A 21,853-nucleotide genomic window follows, 5' to 3' on the forward strand; every position below is an offset into this window, starting at 1 on the left:
TTTACACCTCCTCTAGACCTATCTTTTGTTTCTTTACTTGTCCCATTACCATCTCCTTTCACCTTGAACATCATCCCTTTTGTCATTCAATCTCTCCTGCCTTCCACCCTATCACAGACCTTCCCTTTTGTTCTTTCCTCCTCTCTTCCCTGCCTCTGTAATTACTTAAAACCTGGTACATCTTTAACTGTTTCCAGTCTGGACGAAAGGTTCTTGACCCGAAACGTTAATTCTGTTTCTCTCTCCACAGATGCTGCCTGATCTGCTGAGTATTTCCAACATTTTCTGTTTTTATTACATTATTTTGTTTTATTGGTCAGTATATTCATACCCAGTAAAACAGAGTCTCCCAAAACAAAAAAAGTTATCTAAAGGCTCCACTTGCGCTACAATAAAAATAGTCCCATATACTCATAGCCACTATTTTAACACAACACATCCGGCGAGAACAGGGCACAATCAGGTTGGATGCCCAATTTACACCCCACTTTCAGCTCTACTGAAGTCAATTGAGCATAAAATAGGGCAGGATGTAAATCAGGCGTCTGACCCGAACGCACGCTGCTCATGTTAGGTTAAAATCGGAGCTAAAGCTTCAAACTTGGGGGTGTTGCAAGTTTAAATTAAAAACCATAGAAGCAGTGCCATTTTAACTGGTTGTGTTCGCGGCCACTGCCTTGCAATTATTACTGAAAAATGGATGGAATCAATGCCGAAAAACCAGTAAAAATTCTGCAGAGGGTATAAGAATGGCATCTAACATAAAAGGTAATCCAAAAGTCTTCTACAGGCATATAAATAGTAAACGGGTAGTAAGAGGAGGGGTGGGGCCAATTAGGCACCAAAAAAGGAGAACTACGCATGGAGGCAGAGGAGTATGGCTGAGGTACTAAATGAGTACTTTGCATCTGTCTTCACCAAGGAAGAAGATGCTGCCATTGACATAGTGAGGGAGGAGGTAAAGGAGATACTGGATGGGATAAGAATTGATAAAGATGAGGTATAGAAAGACTGGCTGTACTTAAAGTAGATAAGTCACCAAGACCGGATGGGATGCATCCTAGGACGCTGAGGGAAGTGAAGAAGAAATTGCGGAGGTACTGGCCACAATCTTCCAATCCTCCTTAGAAATGGAGGGTGGTGCCAGAGGACTGGAGAATTGCAAATGTTACACCCTTGTTCAAAAAAAGGTGCAAGGATAAACCCAGCAACTACAGGCCAGTCAGTTTAACCTTGGTACAGGAAACTCTCGTTTAAACGGCACCCAAATATCCGGAATTCTCTATTAACCGGCAAAATTCATACTCCGAAAACACCTCAATAACCGGCAATGTTGCCGAGTCCGAGTCTCCCGCGGTGGCCGAATTAGTCAGTGGGGGTAGTTCGCCAAACTGCCACTACTCGGCTTCTTGGCGCTGTCGGAAGTCCGAACACCTCATTAACAGAAGTCTGACTCTCCCGCGCTGTATACAGTCGTTTACTGTACAAGTTTTGTTTTACTGTTAAGTAATTAAAGAGTTATGGATTACCCTCAACTGGCAGTACTGTACTTAATCAAGCATCTTCCACCATCCATTTAACCCAACATCCTATTAGGTGAGTACCCAATTACTGTATACTGCACATTTCTTGATTTTTTAATTTTTGTTTGTTAAAAATAGCCTCGGTAGATAACCCTCTCCGTCATCCAGAATTTTTAATCAACCGGCACCATCCCGGTCCCGTCGGTGCCGGATACCAAAGAGTTTCCTGTAGTGAGGAAGCTTTTAGAAATGATTATCCGGGACAAAATTAATTATTAATTAAGGAAAGCCAGCACGGATTTGTTAAAGGCAAATCGTGCATAACCAACTTGATCGTGTTTTTTGATGAGGTAACAGAGGGTTGATGAGGACAATGCGGTTGACGTGGTGTACATGGATTTCCAAAAGCCATTAAATACTGCCTTGCTCGTGTCACCCACATCCCAAGAGCAAGTAAAACAATGGTATCCACTTTATTAATTCAGGTACAAATGGGTATTTATATGCAAAACTTGAAGTCATCACTAAATCATGAAATAGGTTACACAAACACAGAAACTACATTAGCAGGCTAGCACTGAACCTGTACATATGACACGCCAGTGTCCACCATACAGTCATCCATTTATTTCAAAATAGGTTAGCGCTTCCACTAATGTGGTAGACAGAGGAATGTCATACAAACGCACGGTTAATATCAGCAACATTAATTTCAAGGTTACTACTTCACACCTGTCATTGTCAGAGCTTACACTATTATATTATTATGCTCTTAGTACGAGTACTACAAAACAATTGCACAAAAAAATTTACAAATCTGGATTGTATGAACTATTTTATATATTGTTGACAGGAAGTCAATTATTAGGTTTGGTAATAAATCCGATGGCATTATGACGACAAATTAAAATCACAAACTTTCAGCACAGGAGGTAGCCATTCGGCCCATCGTGTCTGTGCTGGCTGAAAGAGCAGTTGTGCTTAGTCCCACATTCCTGATTTTTGTCCGTAACCCTGTAAGTTCCTCATCCTCAAGTACCTGTCCAGCTCCCTTTTAAAATTATTTATGGAATCAGCTTCCACGACCTTTTCAGGTACAGCATTCCAGATCCCGACAACTCCGTGAAAAATTTCACATCTCCCCTCTAGATCTTTCTCCAATGATTTTGAATCCATGACCTCTAGTTACTAACCCACTCGCCAGAGGAAATAGTTTTTCACTATTTACTCTATCAAAACCTCTCATCATCGTGAAAATCTCTATTAGGTCACCTCTTAATCTTTTCTGTTCCAAGGAGAATAGGCCTAAGTTTTCCAACCTCTCCTCATAACAGAAGTTCCTCATCCCTGGAAACATCCTGGTCAACCTCCTTTGGACCCATTCTAATGCCTTTACATCTTTCCTGAAGTGTGGTGCCCAGAACTGTCCACAGTACTACAGCTGAGGCCTAACCAGTGATTTATAAAGTTCGAGCATGATCCCTTTGCTTTTATATTCTGTTCCTCTATTTAGAAACTCAAGTAACCCATGTTTTTTTAACCACCTTATCAACTTGCCCTGCCACCAAGGATGTGTGTATATGGACACCCAAGATGTCTCTGCTCATCTACACTTTTCAAAATCGTGCCATTTATAATATGCTATCTTTCCATATTAGTCCTCCCGAAGTGCATCATTTCATACTTCTCTGCATGGAGCTCCATTTGCCGTGTTTCTGCCCATTTCACCATCCTGCCGGTCATCCTGAAGCCTGTAACTATCCTCACCATGATCTACTACTTTGCCAAGTTTCGTATCATATGCAAACTTTATAATGCTGCTCCCTGCACCTGAGTTTATAAAAATTGCCAATGAGTAATGGACCCAAAACTGACCCTTGGGGAACACTACTGCAAACCACTTCCCAGTCTGAAAAATATCCATCCACCACCACACTCTGCTTCTTGTCACTGGGCCAGTTTTGCATCCATACCACTTTCCCCTTAATTCCATGGGCTTAAAAGTTACAATACGGTTGCATGGTTAGAAGACATTAATGAACTAGATATATAATTTTAAAGCAACCCAAAGAATGTTGAAACTAAATCATGTTGAATTGTAAAAAAAAACTGGAGTGCTCAAAACACCCGAACATCATAACATCTGGAGGAAGTTCACTGGTGAGTCAGACACTAGACAAACATTTTGTCATCAAATGTCTCTTTGATCGATTGAAGCAGTGAGCCAAATCTAAAAGCATGCCAGTCAGTTCTGCACGCGATTGCCAGGGAGTGACACGATTTACATTTCTTTATTAAAAGAAGGTTTAAACAAAAATTTACTAGCTCCAAATTGCTGTACAGGTCCATTCTGCTTAGCATTGTAAAGTAATTTAGCAAGTTTTAAATATGCAAGTTGTTGGATGAGACACCTCAAAATTTACACTTGCAAATAGAATAGGGCAACTGGATAGTTTCCAACAAGTAACTTTAAAAAAAAAACTGCCCGAGAAGACAACCAAAGTTAGTTTATCATCTTTACCCTTCTCTTTTTACCACACTGGCACACCTCTTTTAGTTAAGACAGCAGTAGTTCGGATCGTGGACTTAATAGCCGATCAACTTTGCTGGGTGTAATTTGGCTGCCATATTGGCCTACAAAGTAAAGCACTTGGGGGGACATGATAAGGCACTAATAAGTGAGATTTTTTTTTCTTTTAAAGTATTTCTTCATAATAGAACGGGCCCTGCTAGTTCCATATTCTCTACAACCTCTACCCCATGACAAACGTAAAGCATTCCCGTGAACAACGAGCAGCCAAAAAAATTATTTAAACTTAATTAAGGCGATACGGCAATACTTACTGATAGATCTCAGTGGGAAAGTTACAATCCACACATTTATCACTTTAAATGTAGAGTATGCACTCAAGCCTCAGGACACTATGAACAGGAAAATTATGCTTATAAATTTCCTCTGCACAGGGAAAGCCCCCAACCCCACCACATAGCCACCTGCAAAGTCAAGTTCACCAATTCAGTTGGAGTGAATTGTGTGCAGCCTAAAGGGATGTCGTTCTTTGATTACAAATTAACTACGATTAATAACTATGAAACAATATTTGTGATTTGGCAGAATAATTGAACAATTTTTTTTTTATTTATTCATTCCTGGGATGCGGGCATCACTGGCAAGACCAGCATTTATTGCCCAGCCCCAATTGCCTTCGAGAAGCTGGGAGAGCCGCCTGCTTGAACCGCTGTTCTTTGTAGTGGTTTGGTACAACTGAGTGGCTTGCCAGGACATTTCAGAGGGCAGTTAAGAGTCAACCACATTGCTGTGGGTCTGGAGTCACATATAGGCCAGACCAGGTAAGGATGGCAGATTTCCTTCCCTAAAAGGACATTAGTGAACCAGATGGGTTTTTACAACAATCCGGTAGTCACAAATACAGATACCCGTACTCGCCTTTTAATTTCAGATTTCACTAGAAGTGAATTGAGACTGCCCGATCTCATTAAAGTTGAGATTTTTAAAGGGTGGTTTTCACCTGCCTACCACTTGTTCACGCTGAAAATCTGGGCAGTTGGCAGACCAATTAAAAAAAATAATCTCCCGTCCGTTGATTGCCCAAGGCCTGCCTGACTCAATTTTTCAAGTGGGCCTCAATGGGTGACTAGCGCTCTCACCCGATGGAAGCAGTCACCTGAAAATTGCCCACTTCTAGCTGTCAGAGAACGGTGTAGGTTTCATCACGTTCAAACTTTAGTCGCAGAGGTGAGAGAGTATGTCCTCACCCAATAGGTCATAAAATTTAAATTCCCCAGCTGCCGTGGTGGGATTTTGAACTCGTGTCTCTGGATCAATAGTCCAGTAACATAACCACTATTCTACCGTTCCCATGATGATTGCAATGATTCTGTGCTTTTAGCCGAAGTTTAGTTTTTGACAGCATTCATGAAAATATTTAAAGCAACATAGGAATATTTTGGGAAAATGCCAATTAGTTCCTAGGAGTCCTGATATATACAAGACATTACAAAACTGTTTCCAGGTGCAAGCAGTCAGGAGACAATGCAGGTGACATTCCCAGACAGGGCTTAGCTTGTTTGTGTGGTAGCGTGAAGTTACTTATCCAATGCAGTAAAATAGATTCAGCAATATCAATATATGCACTGAATATTAGTATCAGAGCTAGGTCACCAAAAAAAAGCCAAAAAGTGGTTAAAAGCAGCAATAATTTTTGCAGTGTTTAAACATAGCTTTTTGCAAGTTAAAAGAGACACAGATTAATTAACGTTATTGTTGGGCAAACAAAACAAAACATCATGAAATCACTACTGCTGCATCCCAAAACACAATTTCATTATCCTTCTGATTATCACCATCATGCAGTTGTGGAGTCTCACTAAACTGTAATCTGATGCTACAGTACAGGCGGCAATTGACATGCTGAGCTCATCATGTTCCTACCCTTACATGACCTAGAAAGAAGCAGGAATAACTAAATTAGGAAATCAATTGCCTAATATTTTATGACCAATTGGGTGAGGACATACTCTTTCACCTCTGGGACTAAAGTTTGAACGTGATGAAACCTACACCTTTCTCTGACAGCTAGAAGTGGGCAATTTTCAGGTGACTGCTTCCATCGGGTGAGAGCGCTAGTCACCCATTGAGGCCCACTTGAAAAATCGAGTCAGGCAGGCCTTGGGCAATCAATGGACGGGAGATTATTTTTAAAAATTGGTCTGCCAACTGCCCAGATTTTCAGCGTGAACAAGTGGTAGGCAGGTGAAAACCACCCTTTAAAAATCTCAACTTTAATGAGTTTGGGCAGTCTCAATCCACTTCTAGTGAACAAGCACACAGTATTTCAGCGTTGAAAAAACAATCAATAAATGAGCATGTACTTGGCCATGAGTTAGAGACAGGACTTTCAGTAAATTATTGCAATGCAAATTAAATGCTCTTTTAAAAAGAATTATGGTCAGTTAAATAATTTGAACTTCCATAGTATGCATATGTACAGAGGCATCTCATTGGGCCAGAAATTCGGGTCTCCACGGGTGAGTACGCGCTGTGTACTCACGCGTAGGGTCAACGAAAGTACCAGTTTCGTGTATGCACTGCGCATGCGCTGGAAACCGGAACTTCCATTCCCTTGAAGGAAGGGATTCACAGGTCAAACGCGTGCGCCAGAGAGGCAGCGCGTACGCCTGGAACTTCCGATTAAAACATTTTTTTTATTTTTTTTTATTTAAAACAGTTTTCTACATGCGGGTAAGTCCCTAGCAGCTGCACATGAAAAAAGCAGTCGCAAGGCCTGCTTTTAACAAGGTAAGAGGTTAATTAAGTAAAATTAAAACATTTTTTCCCACAGGTTTATCATTTTAAAATACTTTAAAGATACGCAAGTTTATTTTTAGCCCCGTTAAAACCTTTAATTTTTTCAAAAATTTAAATTTTTGTTTAAATTAGTTAATTTATGTAATTTATAGTTATTTTAAAAATGTGATTTTTTTATTTAAAAAAAAAAATGTATTTGAAGTTTTACTTAAGTTTTGGGGCCAATCTCTATTCATAGATTTGACAGGTCTTCCTGTCAAATCTATGAATAGAGATTCCCTGCTCGGATTGGCTCCCCATGGCCCACATGATCCCAGGGGACGCTGCGAACTAACTTCACCGCTGGGATACGCAAGCACTGCACACCGGCAGCTGGAGGAGGCCCAGGATCGGAATCCCATGCGGCACCACAGCACAACGGCAGACGCGCTATGCAAGTGCAGGTTGGGGGCTGGCACCCGCTGGAAGCCTCCGACCCAAATTTCGGGCCCGTTGTGCTTTATAGGCCAGTATATGGAAATCAAGCTTTGAGAAGGGGGGGTGGGGGGGAAATGGTGGAAAGAGGAGTAATAAGGATGGGGACTAAAATACAAAAGAACAGCTGTTCACAATATATATTAATGATCTGGACGAGGGAATTGGATGTAATAGCTCCAAATTTGCAGACGACACAACGCTGGGTGGGAGGGTATGCTGTGAGGAGGATGTCGTGAAACTCCAGTACGATTTGGACAGATTGGGTGATTGGGCAGAAACATGGCAAATGCACTATAATCTGGATAAATGTGAGGTTATCCACTTTGGTGGCAAAAACAGGAAGGCAGATTATTATTTGAATGGCAATAGATTGGGAGAAGGGGAAGTGCAAAGAGACCTGGGTGTTCTTGTGCACCAGTCGCTGAAGGTAAGCATGCAGGTGCAGCAGGCGGTTAAGAAGGCAAATGGTATGTTGGCCTTCGTAGCAAGAGGGTTCGAGTACAGAAACAAGGATGTCTTGCTACAGTTGTACAGGGCCTTGGTGAGACCGCACCTTGAGTATTGTGTGCAGTTTTGGTCGCCTTACCTGAGGAAGGACGTTCTTGCCATGGAAGGAGTGCAGCGAAGATTCACCAGGCTGATACCTGGGATGGCAGGAATGACGTATGAGGAGAGATTGTGTCGATTGGGATTATACTCACTGAAGTTTAGAAGATTGAGAGGGGATCTCATCGAAACCTATAAAATTCTGTCAGGCCTGGACAGACTAGATGCAGGAAGGATGTTTCTGATGGCCGGGGAGTCCAGAACCAGGGGTCATAGTCTAAGGATAAGGGGTAAGCCATTTAGGACTGAAATGAGGAGGAATTTCTTCACCCAGAGAGTGGTGAACCTGTGGAATTCTCTGCCACAGAGGGCGGTGGAGGCCAGTTCATTAAATATATTCAAGAAAGAGTTGGATATATTTCTTAAGGCTAAAGGGATCAAGGGATATGGGGAGAAGGCAGGGACAGGGTACTGAATTTGGATGATCAGCCATGATCTCATTGAATGGCGGAGCAGGCTCGAAGGGCCGGATGGCCTACTCCTGCTCATATCTTCTATGTTTCTACGTTAAGCAGGTTTTTGCAGGGAGGGTGGGAGGTGAGAAGGCATGCTGACCGTTGGAATTCCAGAGGATGGGGCAAGGTAGATCAAAGTGCAGCCACCAACGGCAGAGCAGGCTAGAAGTAGGCCAGTTTGGACCGGAGGGTGCGTAGTGCAACACAGGACTTGAGGTAGGTTGGTAGAAGTCCTGAAAGATTTCAAAGTGAGAGCCAGAACGTTGAAGTTGAATCACTGGGACACTGGAAGCCAGAACAGTGGTAATGGAGTGAGAGTCTTACTGCAGGAGTGGAGACAAGCTATAGTATTCTGGATGACTTGTAAAATGGTAGAATTGAAGAACCCAACAAGGAAATCACTGGAGAAATTCTGAGCAAAGGCATGTCAATCAGAATGTGGGACTTAAAATAAGATCTCAAATAGCTTCATTTAAAAAAAATGCATATAACATTTGATGGTGTCTTCTGCATCCCTTTTAGAAAAGGCTTGTACTTACTCGAATTTTCCCCATGTGAATTACTGGAAAGTATGAGAACTAATTAGCTCTTACCACCTTAAACACTATTAGCTCTTAAGTGTTATCTCTAACATCACACATTCAGCTTTCTAGTACCTGAAATGTTATGATCACTACTTGCCTTCAGCATGTTACGTTGAGAAACGTTTAATAGTAGTAGACCATCAATTTTTAGTTCAGGTCTACTACACCGCAAGTATATCAGATTCACTTGACTTAACAGAATTCAACAGGTGATTCAACCCAAGTGAAAAGGACTGTCTGGCACTCACTAACATGAGTAATTACCTGAATCCACTGTTCTCTATTAATTTCCACTCCATTAGCTCGAAGTGAAGTAATAGCTCTGTCAATGATTTTTTCAACCATCTGAGTATTTCCATTAGCTTCTTCTAGCTTTGCTGCAGTAATCCAAATATGCCTGTCTGTTGGAATGTTTTCTCTTGCTTTGTTGAGCACTTTCCGAGCATTCTCATAGGTCTCCAATCTTGCTAACGCAAGCCAAAGCTACAAGAAAAAAAATGTGAACATCAGATTCACAACTCTACAACTTACATATTTAAAAAATCTAAGTCTCCTTAATTTGGGGACCCACTGCACTACATACAGCATAAACAAGAATCACTGGTTTAAAAAAAAAAGATTGACTACTGTATATTTACTTCAACACTTGTAGGACAGCATTCAACAGCTCTACTGAGCATAATCCGTGCATCCTCAGGTTCCTCCAATTCAACTGCTGCTTTCCATAAACGCACTGAATTTGGCACATGCTCTAGGGCTGGAGAAAACAAAACAATTTTATTTTACTGGGCAATGTATTATATGAACACTAAACAGGTATAATAAAGAGAAAATACTGGTGCTGGAAATACAGATCAGTCAGCATCTGTAAAGACAAAGGACAAGTTTTTTTTCTCTTTATTTGTACTGAATGGATGTAAATTATGTTGGTCTCTATTCATTTTGTTTTGAATAAGAGAAGCATCAAAACATCCCACAACCGCACCCCCCCCCCCTTCCAAACAAAAAGAAACATTCTTGCACAAGAACAAAGTAACTACTGTAGTATGTTGTAAAATACTTTTCAAACGTCATTGCATTTTCAGGTCTACATTTAGCAGATTTGCGGAACAATCAGCGATCAACTCCACCACAAAACAAGTAAACCTCATGTTTTCCTTGTGCACTTGGACTGAAAGTTTCCTGGTTTGAATGTCTCTTAAATCAGCAAAGGCAGGAATAGATTGTTTGCAATGAAAAGTGGAAACTTGGAAACCTATTTCTGAAACTTGGATGGATTTATTATTTTAAATATTATTGCTTGTTTCACCATCGTAAACCAACCAGCTCATGGAGATTGGAATTTCCACTGAACTACCTACAGTTCAAAAGGACAAGAAATGTATCAAATAAACTATTGTACTGCAAGAAATCAATTGTATAAAAAAATCATTTCACCGAGTTTAGTTTTATTTTATAACCATCAATAAATTTCTTTATCACTTGTAAATGTTAATTCTATGCCAAAAAATTAGAGAAAGTAAATACATAAACCACTTAAGCATATTTTAAACCAAGTTTCAGGTGTCAACAGATCATAATTGCTCTTTAGGTCAATAACAATGCTTCAGCTAAAGTGAAAGCAATATAGCCAAAACAAACATTAAAAATTGAAAGTAATCTTATCTTTCATGTTTCTTCTAGTCTTTAAAACAAAGTTGATCATACCTATATGACACTGGATAACATTTTAGTAATTAAATACTATCTTTAACATTAGAACGCAAACCTACTTTGTCTGATGAAATTTGCTAAAAACCAGGAGGTACAACAGAAGCAATAGTCATCAACCATTTGTTGAGCACTTTAAATTAATAAAACCCACATAACACAGAAAATGAGATACGGACCAGCTTTCAGAAGCATTTCCCATCATGTTTGTATTTGCAGGTTGTGTGTCTATCAGTTTCATTTTAAAAATACAATACACCATAAAAACATTGTGATCTACATTGCAAAAAAGGAATTCCCACCCCTCCATAAAAAATAAAATCGAAAACAAAGATTTTCTATATAAAAAGAGTGTGGCTGGGCTTCATCGCTATTCATTAAAACACTAATAAAGTTCTTAAGTACTTTATCTATGAATGTGTCACCACCAAATTACAAACCATGCATCATTTGACAGCAAAGAATGAACATCCTCAATTTTGGAAACAATGAAAATAATAATGAACTCTGCAAGAAAGGTCAACAAAAAATTTCAAACACCTCAACTAAAAAATGAAATATGAATTTCTCCAGAACACAGCACACCTTATAAGATTCTAATTAGGAAGTACAGGAAACTTTCTGGTATCCGGCACAGACGGGACCGACGTGGTGCCGGTTCATCAACAATTCCGGATAACCGAACCCTATAGTAAAAGATACGGAGCTCAGAGCTCCGTATAAAGCAACAAACCCTGCTGCTTAACAGCTTCAAAACAATCGGCACAAGTTGCAAGCGTCTCTGTAGACAAATGGAGTAAAAAAAGTAATAGTTATCTGAACCGACTCCTGAATTTTGCCGGTGGATAGAGCGTGCCGGTTATTTAGGGGGCGGTTAATCGAAAGTTTCCTGCAATTTAATTAATGGACGTGACTGCTGCCAACGAACCGGAAGTAGTTGCGCATGCACAGTCTGTGTTTTTTTGGTTGTTCAGATATCGGCTTCCAGATTAATGCGCAGAATGGTTCTGCGCAGCACGGTTCTGCGCAGCTTCTGGTTCGCTGGCAGCAGTCACTCTATTTAATTAATTCACCAAAAGATCTAGAGATATAAATTCCTTGTGAACATTGTTAAAGTCTGCCCTAGCTGACTTTGAGATCACATCACTTGATATATGCCACAATATGAAGGGGGAATACTGTGCCAAACATTTAGACACACAAGTCACAAGAGGGGGGAAAAACCGAGAAAAGACTGCTTTGCCCAACTCAGGTGACTGAATTTTTTTGTTTCTTCAAGCTAAATTAAAATGTTCCGTAGTGCTTTGGCAGTAAAATAGAAATTTAAAAATAATTGCCCTTCAGATTTGTACATCAGTCTCGTATTGCAATGTGAAGTGGATTAATGTTGGCAGGACTGAAGGAGACCAACAAAAGCAGTTAAAATTTTACTAGAATTAGATACAGTCATAGTTGCAAGACAGAGGAGCACAAATTCAACTTTGGCGAGGGCGCAAAACAGGCGATAGCGGATTGGCCACCTGTTACACGCCCCGCTGATTTTTCTTTCCATTGACATACTGCATTAGTATAAATTTTTCAAATTCCATAAACATCCTTTTGACCTTCGACTGAAATTGGCTATTATTTAGTGCCCATTTGTGGCGTGCCCATTTGTGGACAGCTTTGTTCTGGGGAACGACACCTATTAAGAAATGGGCTGAAACTGGTTAATTATTTATAATTATAAGAGGACACTTTCTACCTGTCCCTCTGGTTTGCTTAAACTAGATTTCAAAGACAAAAGAACAATGTGCTACCAACAATGTGCCACTGACTCCCTATTTGTGGGTTTTTTTGTTGTTTTTTTTTTTTTAAGTGCAGATGCTTAAGACCAAAAAGATGCAAAATGTTTAACAAACTTGGTACTCACCTTTCCTCAAAACTCGTTTCTTGGCTCTAATGTCGGTTTCCAATTCTGCAGCACGTATGTATATGCGAACAGACTGTGGCAGGTGTCTGACAGCATTTGCTACCACTGCTTTAGCTGTGTCACCAGGCTGTAGTCGAGCTGCTTCCAACCAAACATCTTCACTCTAGAAATACACAATGTAATTTACTGAAAAAAATCAGACTAACTTTGATTTACTTTTATGAACATGTTTAAATTGATTTAAAGGCTATGAATGCCTTCACTGACAATCAGCAATTTTCATAATCCTCAATCAACCATAATGGTATATTAAGATATCTCCATACTCCTTTACAACAACTTGCATTTATATAGCACCTTTAACATGCAAAAACACCCCAAGGCATGTCATGGAGTGGTAATCAGAAAATAAATTCAAAGTACTTACTCCAAGCGGGTTAAAACAAGGCAATTTTTCATTATACACTTACACATGCATAAGGAGTCCGAAGTCACTCCTTTAATTCATTTTCTGATTAGTAGAGTATATTATTGTATTGCAGGTTGCTCCTATATTTAACTAGTTTAAATGTAGCCCCTTGCATTTTATAACCCTCCCCTCTGTAGGAACGACATTCAACTTCCTCACTCCCTCAACTAGGCATAATTTCTACATTTGTTCGCTCTCTGTTCATCCTACCCATTCACTGGAGTGGCAGTGGCTAATGTGGACCTAGCTAATGATATGGGCAACAATTGCTAGCCATTCTGTTCAGTGGAGGTCAGTGCAATGAATGGGTTATTCATTCTTAGGGAGATCATTTTCAGAACCAAAAATCGTTCACTTGAGTGCAGTAAAATCTTGATGCAACTCTATTATCCAATTTTCTGGGCCCATGAAGTGAGAGCAACAGTAAAGTGTCATTCCCATCTCGCACGTTCACTCCTTTTACTCTAGTGCATCCCCCTTCCTCCAATTTGTCAGTGGTAGAGCTTTTAGTCATCATGGCCCTGTGCTCTGGAATTCTCTTCCTAACCCCCTGCATCATACTATATCTCTCCCCATCTTCAAAACCTGCCTCTTCAACAAAGCCTTTGGCAACCTCTCCTAACTCTTACTCTCAGTCCATTTCTCTTCCCTTTTGTGAGGCACCTTAGGATGTTTAGCTATGTTAAAGGTGCTGCATAAGTGCAAGTTGCTGTGGCTGATGAAATCAGCACTACCAGCACAAAGCTGGCTCTGATTTCGATAGAGATCACTACAAGGAAGAGAGGAGAAATAAATTGCATGAGTTCCAGCAAAAACCCAGAGAAAAATGAACCAGAGACATCATGCAGTCTCGTTGACAGTTTGTTCCTCTAATCCTGGATGCCAGTAGCACTGAAGGTGGCAAGGGAATCCCACAATTAGCAAAAGCCCCAATGAAAGAGAGTGAAAATAGAGAAATCAGGAGAAACATCTTCAGCTGAACAAGGTTTAGTGAATAAATGAAATGAGCAGATACATCAAATTACAGAAAGATATTGCAACTTCTTGACACAATCATGGATTAAACACCAGAGATTTATGCACTACATTCACTATATACAGTGAAATACAGACAATCAGATTAAACAAAATGGAACAAAGTCCATGTCAAATTAAAATGCCCAAGTGAAAAGCATATTCAGTGCACAATACTGTACCAAGCCACAGAAAAACATTGATTACCTTTGGGCACATCTCTGTTCCTTTCATAATTAGATTCCTGGCCACCTGCAGTTTGCCTGTTACTTCCTCAAGCCTTGCAGATGCAATCCACGCTGGAGGATGATGAGGGTTGGTTTCACGTACCGACTTTAGTAGTAATCTGGCTTTTTTAATGTCACTGTTACAAGAAGATAGTATTTAACTGCAAACAGATATTTTTGTAAACCCTTAAACACTATTTGACAAAGCAGCACAATTAAAAGGAAATCAGGAAAAAATTTGCACCTCTGGTTACAGTGTGCAGCAGTAATCATTCAATTATAAAAGTAGTAATAAAAATTTCAAGGGTAACTAAGACACTACCAATTTTGCTGAAGCAAAAGTCACTCTTACTCAAAAATTGCTCATTTGTCATTGTTCTGAATTTCCTATTTAGCCACGCCAGACAGTGTAATAATGAACCACAGACATCATGCAGTCTCGTTGACAGTTTGTTTCTCTAATACTGGATGCCAGTAGCACTGAAGGTTACTTCATGAGGCAAGTACTAAAGAGGTGGTTCAGCCCTCACTACTAAAACCTAAAAATATAGTTGTGTGGTATTGCTAATATTTCTATTTTCTTCTCAGGAAGCTCTTAACTGGAATATCTTCTGTCTTGTTCTTTAATTTTGACCTTAATTTACAAGTTTTTTTTATTCAAGTGGGTGGAGCAGAAAAGGGACACTAGCAGATGTTCAGAGCAGGCCAAGGCTTTTGCTGTGCTGGTTTAGATATGGGAAAGAAATAGAGCAGCATTACAAAGGAAAAGTCACAATGGCAAGAGCGTCAGGTCTCAAATCGCAATGGGTTACAATTGGATTTCTCATGGTAGGCAAAGGTATGTTTCAACTCCAATCACAATACACTTACTTAATATCTCCACCATGTGTTGGAATCATAGAGTTCAAGTCAGTCAGATAACCTTTAGGGTCAACAACAGTTTGTCCACTGACAGAATCAGATACCTCAAAGAAAGAGAACAATTACATTTATGTTGTCCAGTGCAGAAATAAGAAAAAAGATTTACATTTCAGACTCCACATTACAGGAAACTTTCTTTTATCTGGCACCGACGGGACCGACATGGTGCCAGTTCATCAAAAATTCCGGATAACCGAAAGCTATAGTAAAAGATACGGAGAGCTGAGAGCTCCGTATAAAGCAACAGGTTCAGAACAATGGCCACAAGTTCCAAGCGTCTCTGTAGCTTAGCAACAGCTGCAGCCACACCCTTGCACAGCAACAGATCAAGGAAGGCAAGTAATAAAACTTACCTGAACCTACTCCTGAATTTTGCCAGTTAACCGAGATTTCCGGTTATTTAGGTGCCGGTAAATCGAAAGTTTCCTGTACTATTCAATAATCAAGTAAATTCTTAGTACTATGTTATTCTTCCCCAAGGAAGTGTCGGTGTGTTCTGCGCTTTACATTCTGTATACAATATTTGGTCACTCCATTAGCCATATTGCCGTTCACCTACTTGGCTCAGTCTCATGTCCATCAGGGTGTTTCGGGCTTGACCAATTTTCCTCATGTCCAACTCTCCTGATCCAGGCGTCATAAGACCAGGTGTCATTCCACCTGGGTATGGTGTATTCAAGCCACCAGGGTAAGGAGATGCCAAGCCAGAAAATTGCTGCAATTAAAACATGAAGCATTATTATCAAACTGTGCACTGGATTACATGAAGCATAATACATAATTGTAATAGGAAAAACCTAATCTTTTGTACAAATTGTGACACAATTATTATTTCTACCGGAAACAGAAATATAAAGTGAAGTGAAATTAGATTTAATATATAGTATCCCATTTCATAGCATCTGATTTAGTTTCAATTAAATTTATTTTTAAACTGAAAAATATCCAAATGACAGTCAAAAGCACACTTGAAGTTCAGCAACGCCTTCATGAGTTTCCAATTAACATTAAACCATTAATGGAGATAAAATGATTTTAATTACATGGCAATATTGCTTATTTGACCATCCTATTCGCTCAGTTAAATAACAAACTTACATTTGTATGATTCTTGATCATATCCTTGAGACATGTCAAAACACTTAACAAGCAATTAATTATTTTTGAACTACTGCTGTTATATAGGCAAAAGTGGCAGTCAGCTGCACACAGCCACATCCCACAAACAAGTGAGATGAATGACCAGCTAATTGGCATTCTTTTTGGTGGTGCTGGTTGAGGAAAGAATGTTGGTCAGAACACTGGAGAGCTCGGCTTTTTCAGGTCGTGGCACGAGATATTTACATCTACCCGAACAGGCCAACATCTCATTCAAAACACAGCATCTCCAAAAAATGCAGGACTCCCTCAGCACGACACTGAAATGCCAGCCTTGATAACGTGCTTAAGTCCTGGTGTGGCCTGGAACCCACAACTGCCTGACTCAGAGGCAGGAGTACTGCCAATTGTCCCAAACATTATACATGTAAATTTTACACGTTACTGGTTTTACCCACATCTGTTACTGATGAAAAGTTATCACTGTGCTAACCCAAAAAAATGCTGCATATTCTACAAAAAGGGCATGTGACCCAGTTACTCAAACCCACTAGCAGATCACAGAATCACAGAAACCCCACAGTGCAGATAGAGGCCATTTCGGCCCATCGAGCCTGCACCGACACATATCCCACCCGATCCCCGTAACCCCTACACCAACACATATCCCACCCTATCCCTGTAAGGGTTAATTTATCATAGCCAATCAACCTAACCCGCACATCTTTGGACTGTGGGAGGAAACCGGAGCACCCGGAGGAAACCCACGCAAACACGGGGAGAATGTGCAAACTCCACACAGTCACCCGAGGCCGGATTTGAACCCGGGTCCCTGGCGCTGTGAGGCAACAGTGCTAACCACTATGCCACCGTGTGTCATATATCTGAATTTTTAAAGTATTTGTACAGCATTTATATGCCTGAATGTAGCTGTCCCACACGCTGCAAATAATCAATAGTGCATTTTTGTTGTAAATGACATGCTGCTGCAAGTTCCAGTGACGGTTATACAACTACAGTAATCCCCAAATGCTAAAGATGTTAAAACTTACACTGCCACCTGGTGGTTAATGTAAAATTACACAAAAAATATAAATGGTTGGGTTGCTGCACTTAGAAGCACATTCAAGTAAACTCTGATAGACGCAAGTATATTTTATTTACACTTAATTAATAATGCATTTTTAAAAATTCATCCTCGGAATGTGGACATCGCTGGCAAAACCGGCAGTTATTGCCCATCCCTAGTTGCCCTCGAGAAGGTGTTGGTGGTGGGTGAACCGCTGCAGTCCATATAGTGAAGGTGCATAGTGCAAACAGGAAAAAATACTACAGGAAACTTTTTTTTATCCGGCACGGACAGGACCAACGTGGCGCCGGTTCATCAAAAATTCCAGATAACCGAACGCTATAGTAAAAGATAGGGAGAGCTGACAGCTCCGTATAAAGCAACAAACCCTGTTGCTTAGCAACAACTAGTAGAACAATGAACACAAGTTTCAAGCGTCTCTGTAGCTTAGCAACAGCTGCAGCCACACCCTTGCACAGCACAGATGGAAGGCGGCAAATACCAATATGAAGTAAAACCTACTCCTGAATTTTGCCGGTTAACCGAGAGTTCCGGTTATTTTAGGTGCCGGTAAATCGAAAGTTTCCTGTAAAACCTATCAATACGCGAATAAATTGATAAACCAACTTGGCTCAATTGGTAGCAGTCTCATCTCACTCAGGTGGTCAAGACCCACTCTCAGACTTGAAGACATAATCTAGATTGACTTTGAGGTGCAGTAGTGAGGGACTTCTATATTGGCATAGATACCATGCTTCAGACAAGACATTGAAGAAGTGCAGCGAAGATTCACCAGGCTGATACCTGGGATGGCAGGAATGACGTATGAGGAGAGATTGTGTCGATTGGGCTTATACTCACTGGAGTTTAGAAGATTGAGAGGGGATCTTATCGAAACCTATACAATTCTGTCAGGCCTGGACAGACTAGATGCAGGAAGGATGTTTTTGATGGCCAGGGAGTCCAGAACCAGGGGTCATAGTCTAAGGATAAGGGGTAAGCCATTTAGAACTGAAATGAGGAGGAATTTCTTCACCCAGAGAGTGGTGAACCTGTGGAATTCTCTGCCACAGAGGGCGGTGGAGGCCAGTTCATTAAATATATTCAAGAAAGAGTTGGATATATTTCTTAAGGCTAAAGGGATCAAGGGATATGGGGAGAAGGCAGGGACAGGGTACTGAATTTGGATGATCAGCCATGATCTCATTGAATGGCGGAGCAGGCTCGAAGGGCCGAATGGCCTACTCCTGCTCCTATCTTCTATGTTTCTATTAGGGCGGAGGGAATGTACCCTGTGCCCCATACAAGCCCCAAAATGGGCGTGCCCGATTGTCTGTCATAAGTTGCAATTTAAGTGTCTTTCTTTATAAGGTGGGACTTTTGCTGAAAAAAGTAGAAACCTCATCAACATCACTGAAATCGTTTTACTCTCGGGAGAATAACCATATAGCATCTTTAATACAAAATGTATATTATTTTTGCTATTCAGTCTCCCACCATATGTAGAAGTTCCCCATGCCAAAAACACTTCCAGTATTCGCTGAAAACTATTTGTTAACTTGTGCAATAGATTCATCTGTTTAAAAGGAGTCAAGCAAGTAATAACATACTTAAAAAAGTGAATATTCAAGTATCGATAGTATATAGGGTCCCATGCTGGGGTCTGTACAGTTCACTTGAGAAGGATTTTTAGCCAAAGGAAACTTAGGGAGGTGCACGTAATCATAACACATTTCCCAACCATAGGTTCTAATTTATCTCACTATACTGTGCTGAGTACTACTTAATTAAGATGAATGTTTTTCAGCTAGTGTTTTCATCATCTAATAACAGGTCATCTTTTTTGTTGCTGTGGCCTCACAGTATAAGTGTCACAGTATGAAACCAAATGAGTAAACTGTCATGTGGATGAAATCTACATCATTCAAATATATTGGATAATTAGTCGAGACTGGTCACTGTACAAAACTACTATTCTGAACACATAAAACACCACAAGATGGCCCAGAACTGCAGTTTTCTATTAAAAAAAACTCAAGTATTATGGATGAGGAAAGCTATTCAGCAAGAGCCTACAGTGCCTCTCCATCACAGCATCCAACTAATTCTTAAATTATTACAGGGTTTTTATCATCACTACCCAACCCAGACGTCCATTCTATATGTTGATCAGTGTGAAAAACTTCGGGCTGGATTTTACCAGCGGAGGCAGGAGTGCTGGTTGGCGGGTTCCAGTTCCTCTCCCGCTTGCAGCTGCTCTGTCGAAAGGATTTTCCGTTAATAGGGCTTGTTAAGCCCACCCTGCGGGGTTCCCGGCCAATTAAAAGCAAGCGGGTCTGATGATGTCATTTGATGATGTGTCATCAGCCAGTTTCCTTAAGTGGGGCCATGTCCACATTCATTGACAGTTGTGCCGTCAGTGCTCTGCAGCACTGAGGTGCTGCAAACACTGACAAGCACTGAACAAAGGTGCACAGCTACACCCAGGCTCTCGCATGACTCCCTCCATATGCTTATGGAGGGAGTCACAGCATGCAGGGAGATTCTTTTCCCTTCCCATGGGCGGAAGAGACCTCCCCAGGACACCAACGCAGCCTGGTTGCACTTTGCACAGGAGGGCAAAAGCAGGGATGTCGTCAGGAGGACCGGGCTGCAGTGGCACAAACCTTTCAATGATCTCAGTAGATCACAAAACGTTACTGCAAAGCCACACTCAACCTCATCCTACTGTGCCACTCATCACATCCCCATCACTCTGCCTTCCCTACCCTACTCCTGCACATCCTTACTCACACCAACTTACCTTGCACCTCCACCCATCCCTCTCTATCTACATTTTCACTTCCCCATCTCACTAGCCACCCCCCACACTCATCCTAGTCCAATCATTCCAACTAACGACACACAAGGGTAGGCACTTGGGTGTCTTATGCAACGTTCATGTAAATTTTCTGTTAATGTGTTGTCAAACATTGAAATCTTTATTTTCAACACTTTGCCTTATTGTACAGATCTGTGCTCACCTTTGGAAGTGTCTTAGTGAGTTGCAGGGAATGGTAAGACATAACGGAATCCCCCGCAATGGTGATGAGTGTGAAAGGAACGGCTTGGTCATTGTAGGAATGCTTTATGGTGCTGGTGTGGGGTGGTGTTAACCTGGCACATCATGTGGCAGCCAGGGTGTACAGCGTTAAGTGAAGTAAATCTGGCCACGGTGATGCTATCGCTGGCCTCCCGGGCAGCAATGTGCTCGGGTGCTGATGCCCTGTGTCCTGTGCAGAATCAGGTGATTGCGAGGTTAGTGTGGTTGTTGATGATGTCGGGGTTGATCTTGGAGGGATTCAGAGGACCAAGGTGACATTTTTTCCCCAAGGGCACCGATGTTGCTGGAATACATGGCAGCTGAATTTGAGATGACAGAAGCGATCTGTCAATGGTGAGAGAGCTTGCTCCAAGGAGGCGAGAGTGGATAGAGAGTTTACTCTAAACACTTCCAAACTGCATACAGCTCAAAAGTGTCTTCCAAGTCCTGAGGGCTCAAGTTTCTGACATTGGAAAGTGACCAGCTGTGAAATGGTAGCTTTCATCTATTCACAGCAATGGGGAGACATAGAGAACTCGACCTACTTACCGGACGTGATCCCCGAGCGGCAGGAACCCCGTTAAAAATGTGGGAAAATAGAAAAAGACTGGCAAAATAGCAGTTAACAAGCAGTTAATTATCTTAAATGCCTCACCTGCCGCTTGCTGTCGGGTCTGCTCTGAAATTGCAGAGCCAACACCTTGGAAACTTACATGGAGGCCAGTTCGTGGCGGGTTTCCAATCCGCCGTCAATCATTTCGAATTTAACAGCTGACCTGCCTCCGAACCCGTCCTCTGAGCACCGGCAAAATCGTGGCCCTCATGTCCTTAGGTTATGTTTTACTAGTTTGTATCAGTGCCCCATACATGATTGTTACAGTTCACTTTGCAGTGCTCCAGATTTGCCTTTCTTTTTACACCATTTACTATCTTATCTGCCTCTAAAATCACCTCCTTTCAAGATTGAAAAGCTCAAGAATCTCTAATCTTTGATCGTAACCCAATCTTCTGATACTAGGGCTGAGTCTCAATGCCCTTCTATGAACCGCCTCCAAGCCTCAATGTCTTCCTGTCTCTGTGAGCAGAACTGGGTCTCAGCAACCAGAACCAATTAAAAATGTTGAATATAAACTATGTAACATACCAACCAGCTAAAACACAACGGCCTAGAAATTCGGTTTTGGCTTAGCCAGGGCTTTAGCGCTGGAAGTTAGTGCCGGCGCTAAGTCCCCCTGCGCGCGCCAAAAATTCAGTAGCGCCGTGCCCAAACGGCTGCTGGCGCTACTGAGGGGTCTCAGCGCCTCAAAACTGGCGCCACGCGCCGCATTGCGGCGCTATTCCGGTGCGGCAGGCTCGGGAAGTGCAGGCCTCCTCCTT

General features: G+C 41.3%; 1 protein-coding gene across 1 annotated transcript in view; it reads right to left on the reverse strand.

Moving 5' to 3' along the window:
- Positions 1–21,853, reverse strand: part of prpf6 (PRP6 pre-mRNA processing factor 6 homolog (S. cerevisiae)) — a 94,610-nt gene that overhangs the window by 56,198 nt on the left and 16,559 nt on the right. The window contains exons 6-11 of the mRNA XM_086005427.1: positions 15,787–15,942; positions 15,177–15,271; positions 14,287–14,443; positions 12,597–12,759; positions 9,613–9,731; positions 9,239–9,457 (exon numbers count right to left, since the gene is read on the reverse strand). Coding sequence (XP_085861553.1) covers positions 9,239–9,457; positions 9,613–9,731; positions 12,597–12,759; positions 14,287–14,443; positions 15,177–15,271; positions 15,787–15,942 — 909 coding nt within the window. The remainder of the gene's footprint in view (positions 1–9,238; positions 9,458–9,612; positions 9,732–12,596; positions 12,760–14,286; positions 14,444–15,176; positions 15,272–15,786; positions 15,943–21,853) is intronic.

The sequence above is a fragment of the Somniosus microcephalus genome, chromosome 13, assembly GCF_052327205.1.
Source record: "Somniosus microcephalus isolate GS21.2 chromosome 13, FLI_Smic_1.0, whole genome shotgun sequence".
NCBI lineage: Eukaryota > Metazoa > Chordata > Chondrichthyes > Squaliformes > Somniosidae > Somniosus > Somniosus microcephalus.